The following is a 20,828-nucleotide window of genomic DNA, read 5'->3' on the forward strand; positions in this document are numbered from 1 at the left end:
CAGTATTGTTGATAACATGTTCTGTTTGATTATGGGTATTCAGCTGGTATTTTCTTGTTTTCACTACCTATTTTATTCATGTTTTTATTACTTAGTTAGTGCATACACCATTTATCCTGGACTGCCAACTAGCTCTCTCTCCGCTCTTTCTCTCTATTACGAGGTAGCGGCCCCTCGCATTTAGGAACAAAGAGAGGTACAGAAAAGCGTGCTATCCTTCTCAGCGCAACTACTACCCCGCTCTTCTTGGCCTTTCAGAAATCAGGGGGATGTCATATCCGGTGTCGATTGTAAACATGGACGAAGTTGCCGAGGTAAGTTCTGAAAATGCTAAAATAAACTCAGCTAAAGTGCATATGGAACATGTTTTTCGATGAGTTTTGTTAAGTTTAGTTTGGAGTTTTAGAAAATCCAGTTCATTGTCACCTCCCATTGTCACAAATAACTGGAGCGTGCTTTCTTTTCACTGTCTTTCAAACCGGACGCTAAGCGCCCCTGTGAAAGTCGAGCGTCGTAACCTCGAAGGGTCACGTGACGAGTTGGCGGTCCAGGCTATTTGGTCTATGGTTAGTGGAAGAATCTTTTGTAATGTATGTTTGATGGTGTATGCTTTTAATTAAGCGTTGCTAGCTGACTATGAATGTAGATGTAAATGCTTGTATAACTGTGTTTTAATTTTAAATGTGTCAAGCGCAAAGAGCATAATTGTAAAGTTATGATGTTGCGCTATATAAATGCTCATTTATTATTATTATTATTATTATTATTATTATTATTATTATTATTATTAACCTAAAGTGTCAATTGTAGCAGGAACAATGGGTATAAAAATGAAAAGCAAAATATATATAATTATGGACTTACAAGAACAACATCTTTAAGAGTAACTGTCATCTACATCTTTTCCAGTCAGACAGGTATCATTTCAAGTAAGATTTCTATTGTTATCTTTTCAGTCTCTCTTTCTAAATGTTTTCTGAGAAAAGAGAGATAACTCACACCAATGAACCACATGAGCAGGAATTGTTATTATTATCTGACCTTTCAAATGGTAGACAGCTTTTTCTTTTTCCTGTGCTTTTTAGATGACTTGGATTTCTCAGAGTTGACGAGTTTTCGCTGATAAGGGTGCCAAATCCAACTAATCAGTGTTCACCTCACACAGGAAGGAAGCCGTGGCCTGACAGCTAGTTGCCTTAAAATTACAGTGATGGTGCATAAACTACAAAGACAACACTACAAAATCCTGAGCATTTAAATACATTAAAGAACTAGCTGCGCACCCCCCCACTCCGCTGCATCAATGCCAGACATCTGGATGACTTGTCCTACAAGTGCAGCGTAACAGACAGATACAGATACATGTGCTAAGGTTTCAAATTATTATTGAATGAGCAGTGCAATGCATACAATCACCCTCTTATCTCACTCACTCCTGCGTCCTGTTCTGCATAGCGGTCATGCATGACCCTTGAAGACCTCACCGGGTGCTGGAAGAGCTAATATTCTAGATAAGATTTTACATCACAAAAAACACACGCACAATTGCAGTTACCAGATCCCACTGAACCTTCCATCACATGCAACAGCTCAGTCGTGTTTGTTTCCTCTGAATCTTTCCTTGTACAGAGCAGATATTTTCCTCCAGTACTGGTCAATTCTAAGCAGAGGTGCGGAGTCGTTTACTTGGACCTTGATGCGACCCTCTGAGAACGCCTTGAATAGTCCTGCTTTGTCGCCACGAAGGCAGATGAGTACGTCCTGTGCTAGAACTCTGAAGACTCCCGCAATGTTAACGTTTCCTCTGGCCAATTCACCCCTTCCCACACTTCCACCATCTAAAATTAGAAACAAATAACTTCAAGTGTTCCGGAAGAACAAAATATTCACAAGACAAAAGTAACCAGAAAGCAACAACCAAAACGTCAAGATGTGGAGGGGGAAGGGGGAAGTTAATAATTATCATTAACTTTTTGAAACAGACGATTAGAAAAATATATGCGAGCAGAAACCGAAGCATACACACACGGAATCTTACGGACACATACCTTCCTGCAAGTTGACAAAGACAGGATGTTCGTCTCCGCTTCCATGGATAATGTAGAACTGTAAACCAGCATTGACGTCACGGACAATGTCTTCAGTGATGCACGCCTGGCCTAGCTCGATGAGCATGTCTTCAATGTCGCTATCAGAAGTGGGTATCTCGTTTCTACTCTCCGTCTCCATGCATTCTGTAAACATTTACATGTACGCACCAGATTCTCCAAATACTATGATACGAACAGAGTTCATTTTGATTGAAACAGCAGTGCAACAAACAAATATGAGGCAAAAAGTTACGATTTTGAGACAATGGTCCTACGATTGCCTTCACCACAGGTATGTTTCACGTAGGCAGAGATGATGAGAAGATGTCAATCCATCATCTTTCATAAATCTAAACAACGAAGTGACGGTGGTAAGATGAAAAAAGTTAAAAAACAAAGGATTACTGTACTCACCGATACAAAGACGACACAAGACGATTACGAATTTTCGCTTCTGGAAGCTTCATCAGGAAAAGAAATCCTGATGAAGCTTCCAGAAGCGAAAATTCGTAATCGTCTTGTGTCGTCTTTGTATCGGTGAGTACAGTAATCCTTTGTTTTTTAACTTTTTTTTATCTTTCATAAAGACTGCTGACAGATCCATTCCAGGTCTTATCTGACAATTGCCTGCACTGCACTTCTGTTTGAGTTATTTGCTTATTGATAATACACTTCTTGTTTTGCTACGACTTTTCTTGTCAGGGGAGACAATTCCTTGTTGCAATAATGTAACTTTTAACCTTCATCGCTCGTCGTGGGTCCGTGTGGACCCAGAAGGGTGTTTAATTGCAAATATCTCTTAAACCAGTTGGAATTTTTTAATGAGCTTTTAAGAATGCCTCAGACACCTAAAAAGCTCTTATGTCCTAAAAGATCATTACATTTCCGCGAGAAGTAATAAGAACAAAGGTCAAATTTAGACTACACACGTACACGGAAGACATCGTGGGGCCGTGCGGACCCATATTTTTCAAACTGAAGGAACCTACATAAAAACTAGGGAGAGAAGTCACAAACCTTCAGGTATTGGCTCTAAACATCATTTTCTACGATCTGTTTAATTTTGGAGTTAATAAGCAAGTCGCGTGGAGCGAAATTAATACATAACAATGTGGGTCCACACGGCCCCACGACGTCTACAGAAGGGTATTCACGTTTTTCCCTTTTTTGAGAAGCTTTAGTCCGCACGGTAATAATTAAATTAATAATTTAATTTAATTACTTCTCGCGGAAATTTAACCACGGCGTCTTCGGAAGGGGATGCACATTTTTGCTTCTTTGGAAAGCATGGGTCTACGGAAGGGTATGCATATGTTTCCTTCTTTGAGAACCATGGGTTTACTATCGATGCACCTCTCTCTGTGTAAGAGCTCCCCGAAGGCTATTTACAAACGGCATATCAAGTAAGAGTTGTTGGTCCATGCAAACGAGTTTCGGATGCTTTCATTTCCTGGTTGACTGCCAGCACACTCTGTATAGTTCAAGGGATTTTCTTCAATTGCCTTTTATCCGTTTCATGAACAAATACAAGATCAATGTGTTGAGCAACATTCACAACAGGCTCACATTATGACAAAAGGAATACACATTTCTGTTAGCCTCTCCTTAATAGCATATGTCGCTTACCTTCTGGCTTAGATCCTGAACTCTCCACCTGTGTGAGAAGATAAAACGTTATGAAATTAATTAAAAATTAGGTATCTAAAAAGATTATTATTTAACTAAGGGTGATTTTATAAGGCATTCATCAAATGAATATAAAAAACCCCACAATAATATACATTACTGGAAGGACAAAAATAAAACTGTAAAAAAATGAATTTCGCATTGTAGAACATTGTTCCATTATATGGCTTAAGGAGATGATTGCATGTTCTTTCTTTTTAAATATGAGCATATTCCCAAGTTAACACTCTTTCTCTACCGGCACGGTTGGCCTAGTGGTAAGGCGTCCGCTCCGTGATCGGGAGGTCGTGGGTTCGAACCCCGGCCGGGTCATACCAAAGACTTTAAAATTGGCAATCTAGTGGCTGCTCCGCCTGGCGTCTGGCATTATGGGGTTAGTGCTGGGACTGGTTGGTCCGGTGTCAGAATAATGTGACTGGGTTAGACATGAAGCCTGTGCTGCGACTTCTGTCTTGTGTGTGGCGCACGTTATATGTCAAAGCAGCACCGCCCTGATATGGCCCTTCGTGGTCGGCTGAGCGTTAAGCAAACAAACAAACAAACTCTTTCTCTATGCTCACATTATAAAAAAAGAAGACACATTTTTTTTAGACTCCCCTTCACATAACTAATACAAACACAAAATTCAACTGTCTAATGTGGGGGTGGGGATCGAGTTGCCCTGCACAAATATAAACTGTAATGCATCATAATATTTACGGATAGGTTATTCGTATTTAACTTTTTTCGAGTCACAGATTCTTCTTGTTTGTAAATTTGGTCTCAAGCCAGATTCTAGATGCAATCAATTGTTCTTATCTCGTACTGAAAAATCTGAATATCTTAAATTACAGGAGTTTTTTTGGTTAGAAAGTCAAAGCCAATATGTTTTTGTTTGTTTGTTTGTTTGTTTGCTTAACGCCCAGCCGACCACGAAGGGCCATATCAGGGCGGTGCTGCTTTGACATATAACGTGCGCCACACACAAGACAGAAGTCGCAGCACAGGCTTCATGTCTCACCCAGTCACATTATTCTAACACCGGACCAACCAGTCCTAGCACTAACCTCATAATGCCAGACGCCAGGCGGAGCAGCCACTAGATTGCCAATTTTAAAGTCTTAGGTATGACCCGGCCGGGGTTCGAACCCACGACCTCCCGATCACGGGGCGGACGCCTTACCATTAGGCCAACCGTGCCGGTAGCCAAGATGTGACATTAAAATAAAACAGCTTACGCTAAAACAGGTACTGAATGCATCAAGTCTGAGGCATCATAAAAAAAGTTATGACTTTATTTTGTTCAAGGTTATGACATAATGCCAGTTACTTCCCTTGGTTTTCAAGCAAATAAAACGAATATAAATTGAATAATCACTCCGTATTCTTGAAAAATCTGAGTTTACTTGCTTCCAAGAAAACAAACTGTTCAAATGTTTTGTTTCTGTGACAGCGGTGAACTTTATTTGACGTCCACCACATGTTTTTCTGAATGAAAACAACAACATAGACGGTTAAAAGTGTGCCACTCTTTGAATGATCCAGCTGAGAAAACTCAGCTTTAAATATAAGAATGTCAAAATTGTCCATTTTCAACTGCCAAATGGATGTTGTGTGAACCAAAGTTACATAATGTGTTAGGGTCAACAGAGACCATACAGTTTTCTTCATTCAATCATAAGAGAAAACTCTATTTTTGCTTTCTTTTGACACAAACACAAACCCGCTGTGATCTTGAAATAACATTTTGACGAGTATATACCATATTTGCGTCATGTGTTGCGGTCATCAAATCCTTGTGATGTGCGAAGTTTGAAAGCTTCAGCTACAACCATTTTTAAGAAATCTCAACACTAAGTTTGTGATTCACAGAATACTGTTTGTTTGTATGTCCACTAAAAAGTGCATTGGCTCGATGTACTTGTGTATGTTTTGTTTTATAAAAAATTAAACATTGTATTAAATAACCATTATTGTTTTTCTTTCATTCTTAATTTTGGAACGTAAGGAGTCTGTCTGGTTTTGGATTTGTTAACAGACAGCCAACTCCCATTGAAAACCAGGACCGATTCCTACAACACTGATTACTCAGGTGAGTCATTAAGGAGGTTTAGAAACTGCGTCACCTATCAGCTACGTCACCTACCAGGACACGTATCTCACATGCGGGTCGCGCTGCGTGTGGTGATTAGGTACGTCTTCTTCTTCTTCTTCTTCTTCAGCGTTCGACATCTCCTTTAATGATGTAGACACAACCATATTTGTCGGTGGTGCGTAGACCCCCGGTTCTCACCTCACCCTGAAGGTCAGTGTCTTCCGTCTTCGGTAGGCCTTCGTGGGTGTGATTTTGGACTTTTCCTTGTCCTAGACAAGTTTCCTCACACGGTTATCGGCCCTCATCTGGCCGGGTTTGACTTCCGAGTGTCCTTCTCATAGGAAAGCTGCCTATCAGGGCTGACGAGTCTTTCCAACCCGGCGCTTGTGAAAGCAGCAAAACATGGGGCATCTTCATCCGCTAAAACAGCCGTTGGGAGCTCCTCGTCCGCCTGTTTTACCGTTGGGATGTGAGACTAAGGGTCCTCTTCCGCCTTCACAGCCGTTGGGAGTACACTCTCCTCGCCCGCCTGGTCAGCCGTTGGGACGTACAGTCTTTGTAGGTAACCCATACCTGGGGGGTTGGTTCATGGGCGCCAGGGCGTGTCTACGCATCGGTGGGCCTGCATGCCGCATGTTCGGGGCCAAACTTCCTCCGCGCCCTTGCAATTCTGCCTGAGGACATAAGGCCCCCAGTTACCACCCAACACCTCGTGGAGGGTTGCTTTAAAGCTTGCATAGGACTTGTTGTGGAGAGGCTTACTGGCAGGGAGAGACTTACGCAAGGCTGCTCTCTTTTTCGCCGGTGCTGCAAGCAGCTTGGCTAGCCGGCGGTGAAGGCTGAAAGCGAGATGTGACAAGCACATGTATCATATATACGCCAACACGCTGCGGGCGCATCACACAACCATTCGTTGGGCGGTACGTGTTCACGTAGCAAACCCTTCCATACGTCAGCGCAACGTATGTCAGATTTTATCAAGTCCAACCAACCGAGAAGGGTGTAAGGATGCTCAATATTTTCTGGAATCTTTCCTTCACGCTTCAGTCCATATTTCATAATTCTGGTTTGTATACATCGTAGTCGCCGATGTGTCAAGAGCATGACCCCACGAACGACAAGGCGCTGAGACTTACGTCGCGTATCCTTCTGTGGGCCTATTGAGTGTGCTCGCCTCGATTCACTTCGCAAAGCAGACACAGAAAACAAAATACCGCTCGTTCAAATGTATTTTGTAGTTAAATCTGTTCAGTGGAATGAATGCAATCCCTCCGGTAGAAAAAAAATGGAAAAGCTCCCCTAGAATGGATTTTAGTGCAAATGTGTCCGAGTCGGTGTCTCGATAATACGTGAACACTGTGAAATTCTTTTTGACAACTTCTGAGCGTTGGATGTAGAGGTTACATGCCGAGTCTCAGTGATTATCAAAAATAATGGTCGAAGTTAGCGGATCATGAAAAATGCGAGCTTCAGCGAGCTTTTTCATGACCGCGAACTGAGACCATTATTTTTGATAATCACTGAGACGAGGTATGTAACCTCTTTATTCCTCCTTTCTTCAGTTATTCAAATAAAAGAGGAGTTTTTGTGCGAAAGTTTGATCGAATCATATTCACCCAACCAGTCTACCTGCGCAGGCGATCGATTAATGCGCGGTTGTATAGTTCCGTGCAAATCATTCAATTCTGTTAACACTTCTTGTCAGTTTCCATGTTTTGAACTAAAATCAAGTACACATTTATGTTGTCATTCTGCTGTGGCGGTAAAGGCAGATAGTGTGTGTTCTGTTCATGTTTTGGTATCGCTCAGGAAATGTTCTTTCCTCGAATGTGACTAGCAGACGAAGTTTTACACCCGTGTTCCAACGTTAAAAACTGTATGAAGTTCAGTTTTCTGGGGCAAAATAGTGTATGAAACCGCTGCATATTCTTTAAGTTGATTAAATGTTTGCAATTGATTGCGTGTGATCTGTTTATAAAATGAAATATTGTTGAAAACTGACCGTCGGATTGCAGTCTTGTCGATGCAGCCGAAATCTGGAAGGGGAACTACTCGTGTCGCTAGACAAAATATGAGAGTTACTTTTCCTTGGAATCTTGCAAGCGATAAACGATTGTGCACGGCAGATCTGAATTCAGAAAACAACCAAACTCATGGATTTTATATTGAGATTCATGTGTTCAAGCCTGTAGTTGCTGGTTTAAATGCGGCATGGTTGTATTGTTTGCTCCAGAAATGTATATTTTGTACATTAGAATGTTCTAAACTTTTGAGTCGCAAAAAGTAGATCCACAATGTGTACAGTCTCTACCCATGAGCTATCGAGGATTCAGGCCCGTTGTTGGGTAAGTGATTTTGGTTGTTGGGTAAGTTACCGAAAAATAACTAGCCCTACAAGTTTACAGAGAGAAAGAAGCAGAGGGGGGAATACACCACGTTACGTGCATACTACACCCCTATCACTGCGGGTATTCCCACTGTCGATCGCTGTGCGTGCTTCTGATACGGGCGTGAACACGTATAAAACGGTTTTTATACGTGAAGGCAACGTATCTCATATTGCTTTAAAACCATTCAAATAAAGTACGAGACCTCCCCTTACAGCATTTTCCTATATCTTGGCGCATAAACCTCATTTTTATATTTAGTCAAGTTTTGACTAAATATTTTAACGTAGAGGGGGGAATCGAGACGAGGGTCGTGGTGTATGTGTGTGTGTGTGTGTGTGTGTGTGTGTGTGTGTGTGTGTGTGTGTGTCTGTCTGTCTGTCTGTGTGTGTGTGTAGAGCGATTCAGACTAAACTACTGGACCGATCTTTATGAAATTTGACATGAGAGTTCCTGGGTATGAAATCCCTATACGTTTTTTTCATTTTTTTGATAAATGTCTTTGATGACGTCATATCCGGCTTTTCGTGAAAGTTGAGGCGGCACTGTCACGCCCTCATTTTTCAACCAAATTGGTTGAAATTTTGGTCAAGTAATCTTCGACGAAGCCCGGGGTTCGGTATTGCATTTCAGCTTGGTGGCTTAAAAATTAATTAATGACTTTGGTCATTAAAAATCTGAAAATTGTAAAAAAAAATAAAAATTTATAAAACGATCCAAATTTACGTTTATCTTATTCTCCATCATTTGCTGATTCCAAAAACATATAAATATGTTATATTCGGATTAAAAACAAGCTCTGAAAATTAAATATATAAAAACTATTATCAAAATTAAATTGTCCAAATCAATTTAAAAACACTTTCATCTTATTCCTTGTCGGTTCCTGATTCCAAAAACATATAGATATGATATGTTTGGATTAAAAACACGCTCAGAAAGTTAAAACAAAGAGAGGTACAGAAAAGCGTGCTATCCTTCTTAGCGCAACTACTACCCCGCTCTTCTTGTCAATTTCACTGGTTTTGCCATGAGCGGTGGACTGACGATGCTACGAGTATACGGTCTTACTGAAAAATGGCATTGCGTTCACTTTCATTCTGTGAGTTCGACAGCTACTTGACTAAATATTGTATTTTCGCCTTACGCGACTTGTTTAGTTGTGTGGTTGCTTGACTAAAATTAAATAAATCTGCGATATCACAGCAAACCATGAAGCACGCAAGGACGACCCAAGTTAAATTTAGATGTCATCTCGACCAAAACACTCACAGGAAGCAAGTACCTTGCGCGATGAAGCGTATGGTTAAACATACTGAAAATTCAGCATAATAGTAACCTTTTCCCAGGAACAGATCAAGTCTGCTAGGTAACCCAATGCACACGTGTATCATGTGTGTGTGGTGGGATGGGGGGATGTTGTTGTTTAGTTTGGTTAGTAAAACTGCACAGCAAGAATGTTTTGTTTCATAAAGACTTTGTAAACGACCCTAAAGTAATGTTCTGTTCAATTCATTTGAATTGAAGGCTAGGTTTGGGTACACACATAAAGGCATGCGCGTACGCACGCACACACGCACACCCACAAACACACACACACACACACACACACACACACACACACATACACACACACACACACTCGCGCACACATGGCGTCGCCCATTTACACAGACAGACAGACAGACAAGCAGACAGACATACAAACACACACACACATACACTCTTCCAAAAAAGTTAAGGATCACTTTTTTTACAAGCACGCCACACAAAACAGACAATACCGAACTCTTTCATTTTTTTACATTTAGTCAAGTTTTGACTAAATGTTTTAACATAGAGGGGGAATCGAAACGAGGGTCGTGGTGTATGTGCGTGTGTGTGTGTGTCTGTGTGTGCGTGTGTGTGTGTGTAGAGCGATTCAGACTAAACTACTGGACCGATCTTTATAAAATTTGACATGAGAGTTCCTGGGTATGAAATCCCCGAACGTTTTTTTCATTTTTTTGATAAATGTCTTTGATGACGTCATATTCGGCTTTTCGTGAAAGTTGAGGCGGCACTGTCACGCCCTCATTTTTCAACCAAATTGGTTGAAATCTTGGTCAAGTACTCTTCGACGAAGCCCGGGGTTCGGTATTGCATTTCAGCTTGGTGGCTTAAAAATTAATTGATGACTTTGGTCATTAAAAATCTGAAAATTGTAAAAAAAAATAAAAATTTATAAAACGATCCAAATTTACGTTTATCTTATTCTCCATCATTTGCTGATTCCAAAAACATATAAATATGTTATATTCGGATTAAAAACAAGCTCTGAAAATTAAATATATAAAAATTATTATCAAAATTTTTTTTTCGAAATCAATTTAAAAACACTTTCATCTTATTCCTTGTCGGTTCCTGATTCCAAAAATATATAGATATGATATGTTTGGATTAAAAACACGCTCAGAAAGTTAACCACTACCCCGCTCTTCTTGTCAATTTCACTGCCTATGCCGTGAGCGGTGGACCACGAGTATACGGTCTTGCTGCGTTGCATTGCGTTCAGTTTCATTCTGTGAGTTCGACAGCTACTTGACTAAATATTGTATTTTCGCCTTACGCGACTTGTTTTAGATTATATAATTGAACAACCAAAGAGTAAATAATGACTAACAAAGCAAAGATCGAACGCGGCAGCGACTATTTAGCTAGAGTGTGTTAAACGTGACAACCCTTGAAAATGGAATTCACAACAATGTGAATCAGTGTCAATAACGCATGTGCCCTCCGTTGTGTGCCAGGCATTCAACACATCGTTGGCGCATGGAGTGGATCAGGTTGCATATGAATGCTCTGGGAACTCCATTCCACTCCTGCTGGAGCCATTGCAGCAGTTGACCCAGATTGGCAGGAGGAGTGTGATGTTGCTGTACCCGACGACAAAGCTCGTCCCACATGTGCTCTATGGGGTTCAGGTCCGGGCTGTTGGCTGGCCACAGCATCCTGTTGACCCTGGCCTGCTGGATGAAGGTGTTTACAGCTGCAGAGCGATGGGGAGGTGCGTTGTCATTCTGAAGAATCGCACGAGGGCCGATCGCTTGGAGGGCTGGAACGACCAGGGGTTGCAGGATCTCATTCTGGTAGCGGACACCGGTCAAGTTGCCCACTACATGGTACAGAGGTGTCCTTAGACGTGTGCTGATCCCTCCCCAGACCATCACAGAGCCTCCGCCAAAACGCTGTCGTTCCAGAACAGCGCCTTCTGCGAAGCGCTCTCCGCGACACCTCCACACTCGGATGCGACCATCAGCAGGTTCCAAGCAAAAGCGGGACTCATCTGTAAACAACACCTGAGCCCACTGTTGACGTTGCCACCTCACATGTTGAGTGCACCAGGCTCGGCGAGCTGCTCGGTGATTAGCAGTCAGGGTTGTTCCTCGGACTGGACGCCTTGCACCCTAGCCAAAGTTGTGTAAGCGGTTTCGGATCGTCTGACCACAAACAAAAGTGTTGGTGGTAGCTTGTAGGCGTTGCCTAATGTTGTTTGCCGTAGCCATTCTTTGTTGCCTCTGAATGAAGCGATCCTCTCTTTGTGTGGTGACTCTGGGCCGACCAGAACGTTGTCGCTCCTGCACTCTTCCAGTTGCGTGGAATCACTGTTTTAGTCTGATGATGACAGAGGGAGCCACTGCAAGCCTCTGGGCCACTTGCCTTGCAGAAACACCGTCTTGTAGCCATCCTATTGCCCTTCCTCTATCCAAATCGCTCAGTTTTCTTCGTGGGGGCATGTTGCTACTGTGCATAATTGTGTCAGCGTGTCAACCTTTAAACACAAGCTGGTGAGCGATGTTCATAGCCAGGACCCTGTTGTAGCACGTGCATCACAACCTTTTGCCCTGGCATGCGTTCCGCAAATTTCATGGGGATATAAAAAACACCCTTTTTCTTCCAAAATGCAGAAGCTTTTGAGAAGTCCCACAAAGGGAAATAACTCTGCCTGCCAAACAAAAATTTTGGTCAAGACTCATTGTTCATTTGTTAATTCAAACACATTAATCTGTTAATTATTATGTCGATGTTTCATTGTTTGGCAATTTTTTATAATTAGATCCGTTTTTTCAACCGATCCTTAATTTTTTTTGAAGAGTGTATACACACAAACACACATTCGCACACGCACACGACAGTCAGAAGCACAATGATGCCCACTTACACACTAACACACACCCGTATAAGCGGTGGTGAAAGCGTGGTGGCCAGTGACCCAGAACGAACACAAGCCAACGCTCGAAGTTCGATTGCCCTACTTTTCTTTTCTGTTTCCTTAAAAACAAAAAATCATTGACTCTACCTGCTGGTTAACACTCGGTATGATCTGGGTCAGCACACAGCGACACACACACAATGACAGCAGCAGTTTCAACACTGGGTATTGCTGCAGACTTAGAGCGCGCTGTCCACGATTTTTTTAAAGCACGAAATGCATGATGTTCGAAAGGAGTTTTGCTCTACTTTGATACATGACGTGGTATTTTTTTGTTTGTTTTTTGTTTGCTTAACGCGCAGCCGACCACGAAGGGCCATATCAGGGCGGTGCTGCTTTGACACATAACGTGCGCCACACACAAGACAGAAGTCGCAGCACAGGCTTCATGTCTCACCCAGTCACATTATTCTGACAGCGGACCAACCAGTCCTAGCACTAACCCCATAATGCCAGACGCCAGGCGGAGCAGCCACTAGATTGCCAATTTTAAAGTCTTATATGACCCGACCGGGGTTCGAACCCACGACCTCCCGATCACGGAGCGGACGCCTTACCACTAGGCCAACCGTGCCGGTATGACGTAGTATCTAACGAGCAGTTTTTACAACATTCCTCTGCGTGACTGATCTCGATAGGGATAGGTGAGGTCGGGTTACGTGACGCAATATCTAAACCTCCCTATTGAGTTCTTCCCCTAACGTCCCAGTTCATGTAACTGAAACATTCAGAACTTAGCATTCAGGAAATAAACTTACAAATCAACATAACAAATCTTAAAAGAAATCAATCAAAACAAATAACGTCTAAAAATCAAATAAATCAAAAAATAGAATGATGACAAATTATATGAGGTAAATAGGACAAAGACACAAAGAAACTAAAATGTAACATAATGAATTCAAATATTTACTTGCCCTTGCCTGTTCTGAATCACGTGACGTGGTAATGGTGATCAGCTGACCAGATGTACGAGAGTAAGCCAACAGTCTATCGAACTGTTCAAACATCGAGTCAGATGGCGCAGGTTGCACCCAGGCTACGATCTGCAAAGGAACAGGACTGTGCTTTCAGAAACGATGTGGATTTACGTTTTGGTTGGAATATTATCAAGTGTGTGGGAGTGCAGGAAATCCGTGACAAACACTACAGTGCATAATTGTACTCTGAAGGTTTTAATCCGGGACGCCCCCTGCCCCAGACGATTTTGTTTACTTTTAAAAGGAGATCAAGATTTTTAACAACATTTGAAGTCAATAACCAAAGGGAAGTAATCGTACTTTGAAGTAACAAATGCGTAAAGACAGGAGCTTTTTAGAAACGTCTGTGATAAAACTAAACGATAACAGTTTCAAAAGCAAGACAATCATGTCGACTGCTAAAAGCAACAACTTTGCATCGAGCAGAGAGAGAGAGAGAGAGAGAGAGAGAGAGAGAGAGAGAGAGAGAGAGACAGACAGACAGACAGACAGACAGACAGACAGACAGACAGAGACAGAGACAGAGGGGAAGAGAGAGACACACATCAACACTCTCTCACTCCCGAACACACTATGAGACACGTGCAAACATGCACACAAGTACGCACATGCAGATGCACGCACAGAAACATGCCGACACTTACTCACCCACGTACAATCACCCCCCACCCCACACACCCCCCCCTCCACACACACACACTCACACACACACACACCCACACACATACACACACATCCAATCCTCCCCTATCCATTCAGCACCTTTCTTTCCAGCCCAAAAACAGATTGGGCGCTTGTGGCGATGACACTGTCTTGACCCTGCATGGTGACCACGTCTGTCAGCAAATTAGTGCGCCAGAATGTATGGTTGTCGCTGTGAATAATGATTTCTTGTTTTAGTGAATTGAATGAATATGGACATTAAATCTTGAAATAAAGAATATGTATATCTTTAAAACTGACACAAGAAATCTGATTTGACACTGACCGTGCATACGATGTTGCCGCTATGATCAAAACGGACAGCTTGAAAGATTTACAAAATCACTCAGGCACTTGTTGAAAAAGCGGGTAGTATTAAGGGCGCCTAAAAACTTCAACATCCTGTATTTGCAGAACATTTTAACAACTAAGTTCGAAGGCTTGGGTTGTAGGTTGGCTGCATATCATTATGACACCGACGGGCGCAGTGGCCTAATGGAAAGGCATCGGCTTCCTTATCGGACGGTCGTGAGTTCAAATCCCGGCCGCGGTCGCCTGGTGGGTTAAGGGTGGAGATTTCCCCGACCTCCTAGGTCAACTTGTGTGCAGACCTGCTAGTGCCTTATTCCCGTTCGTGTGTAAACGCAAGCACAATACCAGGTGCGCACTGAAAAGATCCAAAACTGCCTCACATGTAGGCTAGCTGAACTGCTTTCGATATACGTCATATATTATGTTTATGGACTACTTAACTGCAAACATATAGTCGTATCACTCCGTAGAACTGGCTGGTCCATACAAATGTACCCATCAAATAAACACACTATTTCCATAGCAGAATTATTCGTTGAGGATTTAGTGACGAGCAAACGAATTGCAAATGAAGCAATAGCGATATTACACGTACCACCTATAAAATACGCTTTTAAGGACTTACGACAACACGGTAACTGGAATCCCAAATTGCCGAAGACCCTTGATGATACCACAAGTGTTTTGCTCTTTTCCGTCAGTACCGCAGTCCTTGAAACCGGTGAGGCAGAGCAAGAAGACGTCCCGATACTGCAGTGGTTCAGGGCTGCCAGACACTGGAGCCTGCTTGATTGTGCCAGCAGTACCTGGACATGATTTAAACTATATTGCAGTTATACCTGCAAGTGTGTGTGTGTGTGTGTGTGTATGTGTGCCGTGTGTGTGTGTGTGTGTGTGTGTATGAGTGTACCCATGTTTCCACAGGTTTGGTTGCCTAAATCACCATAAGGCAACCATCCACACGTGGATGGCAACCTAAACTCTGGATGGCAACCTAATTGTGTGGATGGTCGCTTCATTTAACACCGTTAAATTGACTTTTTTGACGGAAAGAATGTCATAACAATGTTCAAAATGACATTCTTTCCGTCCACACGTGTGGATGGTTGCCTTATGGTTAAATTGACACCGTTAAATTAACTTTTTTGACGGAAAGAATGTCATAACAATGTTCAAAACGACATTCTTTCCGTCCTCTATAGGCGACGAAATAGGTCAAATTTTGTGCATTTTTTAGTGCAAAATTCTTCGATGCCGGAGCGAGTACTGCACCCAGTGCTGTTGTAGTGCAAGTGCACTAGAAAGGCACTACACCCAGTGCCGCCTCTTAGGTAACCATCCACACTTTAGGTGTGTGTGTGTGTTCCTGCATGCGCGCTTATAAGCAAGCCTTTTAACGCCTTGACAAGTCAAACATCTTTCACTTTGGCATGATGGCAAGGGCTGCTTTACGCTGAAGACTTTCACGGTTTGAGTTTCTTTGTAAGTGCCGTTTAAGACCTTATTATCTTTGAATTAGTATAATTTACGTTACCAATGTATGTAAAAGTTCCCAGGGTCTCATATCAGCTCTCTCATTAGTGATTGATTCAAGTTTGTACTGTGGTCTTCTTACATAGCTGTTTATAGTTTTATTACGGACCTTCAGCTAAAAAAATGTTGATGTGTGATTGGTTAGGTTCACATTCTCCCAGAAAAACTGAAACCAGGATGCAGACTGGTGCCTATCATTTATATTTTTGTTGATGTCAATATGACCTGCGCGTGGTCACTCAAATTTACCCATTTTCATTGTGCTTCGAAATTTTTGTTTGACCATTTTGAGAACTCTTCATGAGGATTCCTTGAATTGTCTACCCTGGCCCTATCATTAGTTTGAAACTGAAAGTTTTCAGCCGAAAATACTCTTTTCTGCTTTTAGTAACGCCAAGCATCAACAGCATATGGCTAAAAAGTATTCAAGCCAGGTTTCCGTATGGCTCAAGTACCTCGGTAAAAACAGACATATTGGAATGTCATGTGTACAGCACTGATTTAGATGCAAAATGAGCTTTGGCCAATCTGGATTACCGACAGTACATTGATAAATGTAATACAAATTGCTATATTTGCGTATAGTTGAGGTTCCTTTGTACTTTAACTGAAATTAAAATGAAATTCTCTTCGTTCAAACACAAAAATGTGAGTAAATCGCCGTTTAAAAGCCAGTTAAGCCAGTCACATGTGCATACCATCAGCTTTACCTCCCACATGCAGTTCCACCAGCACAGACGCCAGCTGAGTACCACAAGCTTCACAGTCTCGTGGCATGACGTCATCAGGATGATCTGGACCTTGATGACGTATTTCACGGATGAGAGGACCGTCAGTGTGGGGATAGACGTTCTGCTCATAATCCCTCACCTGTCCGAACTTGCCAACAAAGTCGGACCTCTGAATCTGATAATAGAATAAAAGAGATTCCAGGCATTCGTGTTATGTCAGCGAGATCGAGAATTCATGTTTTTTGACAGTGTTCATTTTGCCTTGCCTTGGGTGTTTTGTTTCATGGAAAATAAATAATAGACATCTTACTCTTATTATTTTTTACAACAGCAGATGCACAATCTTGAACACAATGGTATGTGTTTTTTGACTTTAAAAATCTTTATAAATCAAATTAGATGCAAAGGACAGTAAGTCTGTGTACAAAGGAGATAGCTTAAGACGATGTGTTGTAGCACATGATGGCAATGGAAAAAAAACCATAGACTCTGTATACACGGGCATGGGAATTCCAAAATAGAAAAAAAACTGAAAATTGGCCGAGGTCCAGGGGCCGCCTAGGCCCCGAGGTACAGAGGCAGAGCCCCGTTGGGAAAACCGAATTTTAGCATTTTAGACCAATATTTTGATAGTTCTCGTGTGAGCAAATCATGGATAGAGAGACAATGGTATACATAATTTAATTTACCTTTTATTTGCCGCGGACAATTTCTTAGTTTCGCTGAAACGTAATTTTCTTTTCGCGGAAATCCGCGATTTCGCGGACAATTCCCATGCCTCATACAATGGATGCTCTTATCACGAGAAAAAGGCTTTACAGATCTCTGGTAGTTTACTTGATCGTTTACACGGGAAGGGATATATTTTTTACAGCATGCAAATCATGGACAAATTCTCTACCTCTCGAGTGATCGCACCAGGGGTACGAAGAGGGACAGTAAGGACGAACTCCGTGAAATGTTGTGGGGTAAATCGGTGGTAGATGTGGGCAGCCCAAAGGTGCAGACTCCTCACACGGCTGACCAGCTTTTCGCAAAAGAGTTTGAACTCACTGAAAAAAAAAATATTTTCACTATCACAAGAACAATAACGAAGAAGAAGAACAACAGACAAGAAGAACAAATTCACCGCTACTACTGCTACCGGCAACAAGAACACCACCATAACAACTACCACTACAACTTCTGTATATCTACTTCTGCCACTACTGTTGTTGTTGCTGTTTATACTACCAGACCTACTCTCTCATATATTGTTGTTATTTTGTTTGTTGAAACTGTTGATGCCACTACAACGACCGCTGCTTCTTCTTATCTTCCCGTAGTCTACCACTGCTTCACCAGGTGCTGGTGATGTTGTTAATGCTGGCGGATGTGCTGTATGTGCTGCTACTATTGCTTTTACTGCCTTCACTACTCCTGCTGCTTCTACCAGTACTCCTATTGCTGCCACTATAACTACTTCTGTTGCTGCTGCGACCATTATTACAAACATGACAACGCTTGCAGCATGTTGTAGTAAATAATGTATGTGTCAGCTGCACCACCACCCTCAAGGAAAAGGAGGGAAAACTCTATTCAATAAGCTAACACCTTCTCCCCACAAATGTTGAGCCAGCAAGTAAGAAACAAATATTTCACCTGCCATCCACTTCATCCACAATGACGTACAGGTGACCGTCTTGAGCACAGACAGCTAACTTGTCCACTGCCTCATCTATGTCCTCGGTCCCCAATTGGTGCTCGTGGAGATGGACTTTGTGTCCCTGAGAGTACTTTAATTGATAAATGTATAAATCGGCAAAACATGCAGTCTATCAAAGCATCACATCCCGAGAACTACATCCAGTGTACTTATCTTGCTTGTACGAGAGAATAAATCTACTGTGCAAATATTTGCCTGTGAAAGTGCGTCTTTGCACATTCCAGACATAGTTTATCAAAGAAGTATAACAACAGTTGCATCTAGCAGTGTTAGTAACTCATGGACATTATTTTCCAGTGCAATCATCTTAAGTGACTGATCATTCATCTCATCCCTGGGAGAATATAAGTCCACACGAAAATGTAGCTGGTACACTACTAATACGCTCGTATCAAACTCTCCTATGATGAGACTGACAATGATTAGGTACTTACCTTTGTTTGACACTTAGCCTGAAGACTATGAATCATGAACAGTGAAGCTGCCAAACTTTCGTCGTGCATGCTAACCACGTGTACGGCATGTCCATCTTTTAACCACTGTTCTCCTTGCAATATCAACATGACTGTTTTTCCTGTTCCAGGTGGACCTGAAACAGAAAGAAAACGTATGCTAAAAATAAACGATATCAATAAAAACATTATCCTCGCACTTTGTTTTTATGAACGTGAAGGTTTCAAAATGGAAACATGCCTAGTAAAAAACTCTAGCTGTAGGCATATCCGGTTTGTTGTTTGAATGATAAACTATACACACACAACAAACAATAATATGCGTCTGACATTTAAACCAAGGTCATGAGATACCTGTGAGGTAGACCAGATGTTCACCAGAATTAAGGACATTGATCTGTTCCCGGTGCAGCACGAATTCCATGAAGCGAGCTGCAGTCTCTGACACCCCTTCTCCCTCAGTGCGAACCACCTTCGATGCCTTGCTCATAGCTGAGGGGCAGAACACCTCCACTGTAGTTGCTGGGCCTGCAAATCTAAAATGGTCGATGTTGTGGCCTGTAGTTTTACTTCTTGTAATAGATGTTTCTTTTGGCAAAACATATAATTTAGTTATTTGCATTTCTATCATGGCTTTGACAGTGTGTATTTTTTAGCTATAATAATGTTAGTTATATTCATTTATGTTATGACTTTGACTTGGTATTAAGCCTATTGGCCTTTTTTCTTCTATCATTGTATCTTATTTGTAAAAATCGTATGCGTGTACGACTGTACTTGATCTTTTTTAAGTTTCTGTGGAATTCTCTCATACTTTTGTGCATAAAGGTGTTAGTTTCTTATGTCATCAATCAAGGGCGTTGAAGTGTTCTGAAATAGGAACCATGTTGCAATGTGATTTTACTATTTTTTTCTAAGAAGTAATGCGTAAATAAATTTTCTCCCCCTAAACTGATTTGTGAAAGGAAGCAGCCCCCCCCCCCCCCCTCCCCCTTCCCCCCGTTCGCTTTACACCGGCATACCTCGACACAAGTTCTGCGTACACGTCTTTCGTCATGACAGGGTCTTCTTCCTTGCTTTTCATCAGGATCATCCACCACTGATTCACCCGTTCCATGACGTCATCAGTTACTTCCCAGAAACGATGTCTGTCTGACAGTTGGTCTGCTGTCAGGCACAGATCAACTGGATCCTCTGTGTTGGATATGCCAAAGCAAGCACACAGTTCCTGTAAAAGAAAGCAAAGCATTGGGGGTCAAAAACTGCAGAAACTAAAGCTAAATTAAGAACTAAGTAAACCTAATGATTGCGTTTATCAACCATTCTCAATTGATGTTTTTACTTACACTCAACGGTCAAATACGAGAGAAAAAATGTAACATATTAGAATCACAAAAGTACCAAAATAAAGGAAGCTGGCATAGAAAGTGTTTCTAACAATGAAAGATGATACTAAGCATGTCGATCATATATCATTACATTCATCCATACCTTTTTGAGATTGGGGTCCTTTTGCAACACCCACCGAAGCTGAGCAGCAGCAATGTTAGGCAGCATCAGGGTCTTGGTCACCCTAAGTTGGTTGTGTATATCGCTCGTCAGATGCCTGAGCACATCACCAGACTTCTTGAGCTGCTTGATGATCGTGTTGAGTCTTTTCACTAGGATATTTTCCTCCTTTGTCTGCGACTCAGGCTTCCCGGTGAAGAGAGTGCCCACAGACTTGACCTCCGCGGCCAGCAGGCCGTAATGCCGGTGGATGATGAGGATATCAAAGTCTCCTCTGTCCTGGTTCTGATTCTTCAGGTCGATGGGCCGGGGTAATGTCTTGGCTGCAGCAGCAAAGCAAGGCTCTCCCAGGTAGCTGGTGAAGTTGAGCTGCGACAGGACGAACATCACCTCGTCGTCTGAGTCCTCTGGAACC

At 42.1% G+C, this 20,828-nt stretch overlaps 2 protein-coding genes across 3 annotated transcripts in view; both read right to left on the minus strand.

Annotated features, from left to right (window-relative positions):
• The window catches only part of LOC138962224 (uncharacterized), a 59,926-nt gene that overhangs the window by 23,819 nt on the left and 15,279 nt on the right, over positions 1 to 20,828 (minus strand). The window contains exons 4-11 of the mRNA XM_070333954.1: positions 20,396 to 20,827; positions 19,927 to 20,132; positions 19,259 to 19,440; positions 18,887 to 19,041; positions 18,389 to 18,513; positions 17,649 to 17,799; positions 16,715 to 16,922; positions 15,109 to 15,289 (exon numbers count right to left, since the gene is read on the minus strand). Of these exons, the coding sequence (XP_070190055.1) occupies positions 15,109 to 15,289; positions 16,715 to 16,922; positions 17,649 to 17,799; positions 18,389 to 18,513; positions 18,887 to 19,041; positions 19,259 to 19,440; positions 19,927 to 20,132; positions 20,396 to 20,827 (1,640 nt within the window). The remainder of the gene's footprint in view (positions 1 to 15,108; positions 15,290 to 16,714; positions 16,923 to 17,648; positions 17,800 to 18,388; positions 18,514 to 18,886; positions 19,042 to 19,258; positions 19,441 to 19,926; positions 20,133 to 20,395; position 20,828) is intronic.
• On the minus strand, positions 913 to 13,673 carry LOC138960923 (uncharacterized). 2 transcript variants are annotated; one of them, XM_070332556.1, is made up of 4 exons: positions 13,413 to 13,673; positions 3,717 to 3,744; positions 2,049 to 2,234; positions 913 to 1,838 (listed from the first exon to the last, which is right to left on the minus strand). In XM_070332556.1, the coding sequence occupies exons 1-4, from the start codon at positions 13,497 to 13,499 to the stop codon at positions 1,591 to 1,593; spliced, it is 549 nt and encodes a 182-aa protein (XP_070188657.1). In that variant the 5' UTR covers positions 13,500 to 13,673; the 3' UTR covers positions 913 to 1,590. The 2 variants fall into 2 exon arrangements, with proteins under 2 accessions (XP_070188657.1, XP_070188656.1); XM_070332555.1 differs by having other exon boundaries at positions 13,407 to 13,673.

Source organism: Littorina saxatilis, linkage group LG3 (genome assembly GCF_037325665.1).
Source record: "Littorina saxatilis isolate snail1 linkage group LG3, US_GU_Lsax_2.0, whole genome shotgun sequence".
Taxonomy (NCBI): domain Eukaryota; kingdom Metazoa; phylum Mollusca; class Gastropoda; order Littorinimorpha; family Littorinidae; genus Littorina; species Littorina saxatilis.

Excerpts from the sequence above, each read along its gene's own strand:
- LOC138960923 (XM_070332555.1), bottom strand. The coding sequence starts at position 13,499 with ATGTTTGAACAGTTCGATAGACTGTTGGCTTACTCTCGTACATCTGGT. Across the intron at positions 2,235-3,716 it reads TTCAGGATCTAAGCCAGAAG|AATGCATGGAGACGGAGAGT; the intron begins GTAAGCGACATA and ends AAATGTTTACAG. Across the intron at positions 1,839-2,048 it reads CTTTGTCAACTTGCAGGAAG|ATGGTGGAAGTGTGGGAAGG; the intron begins GTATGTGTCCGT and ends TTCTAATTTTAG.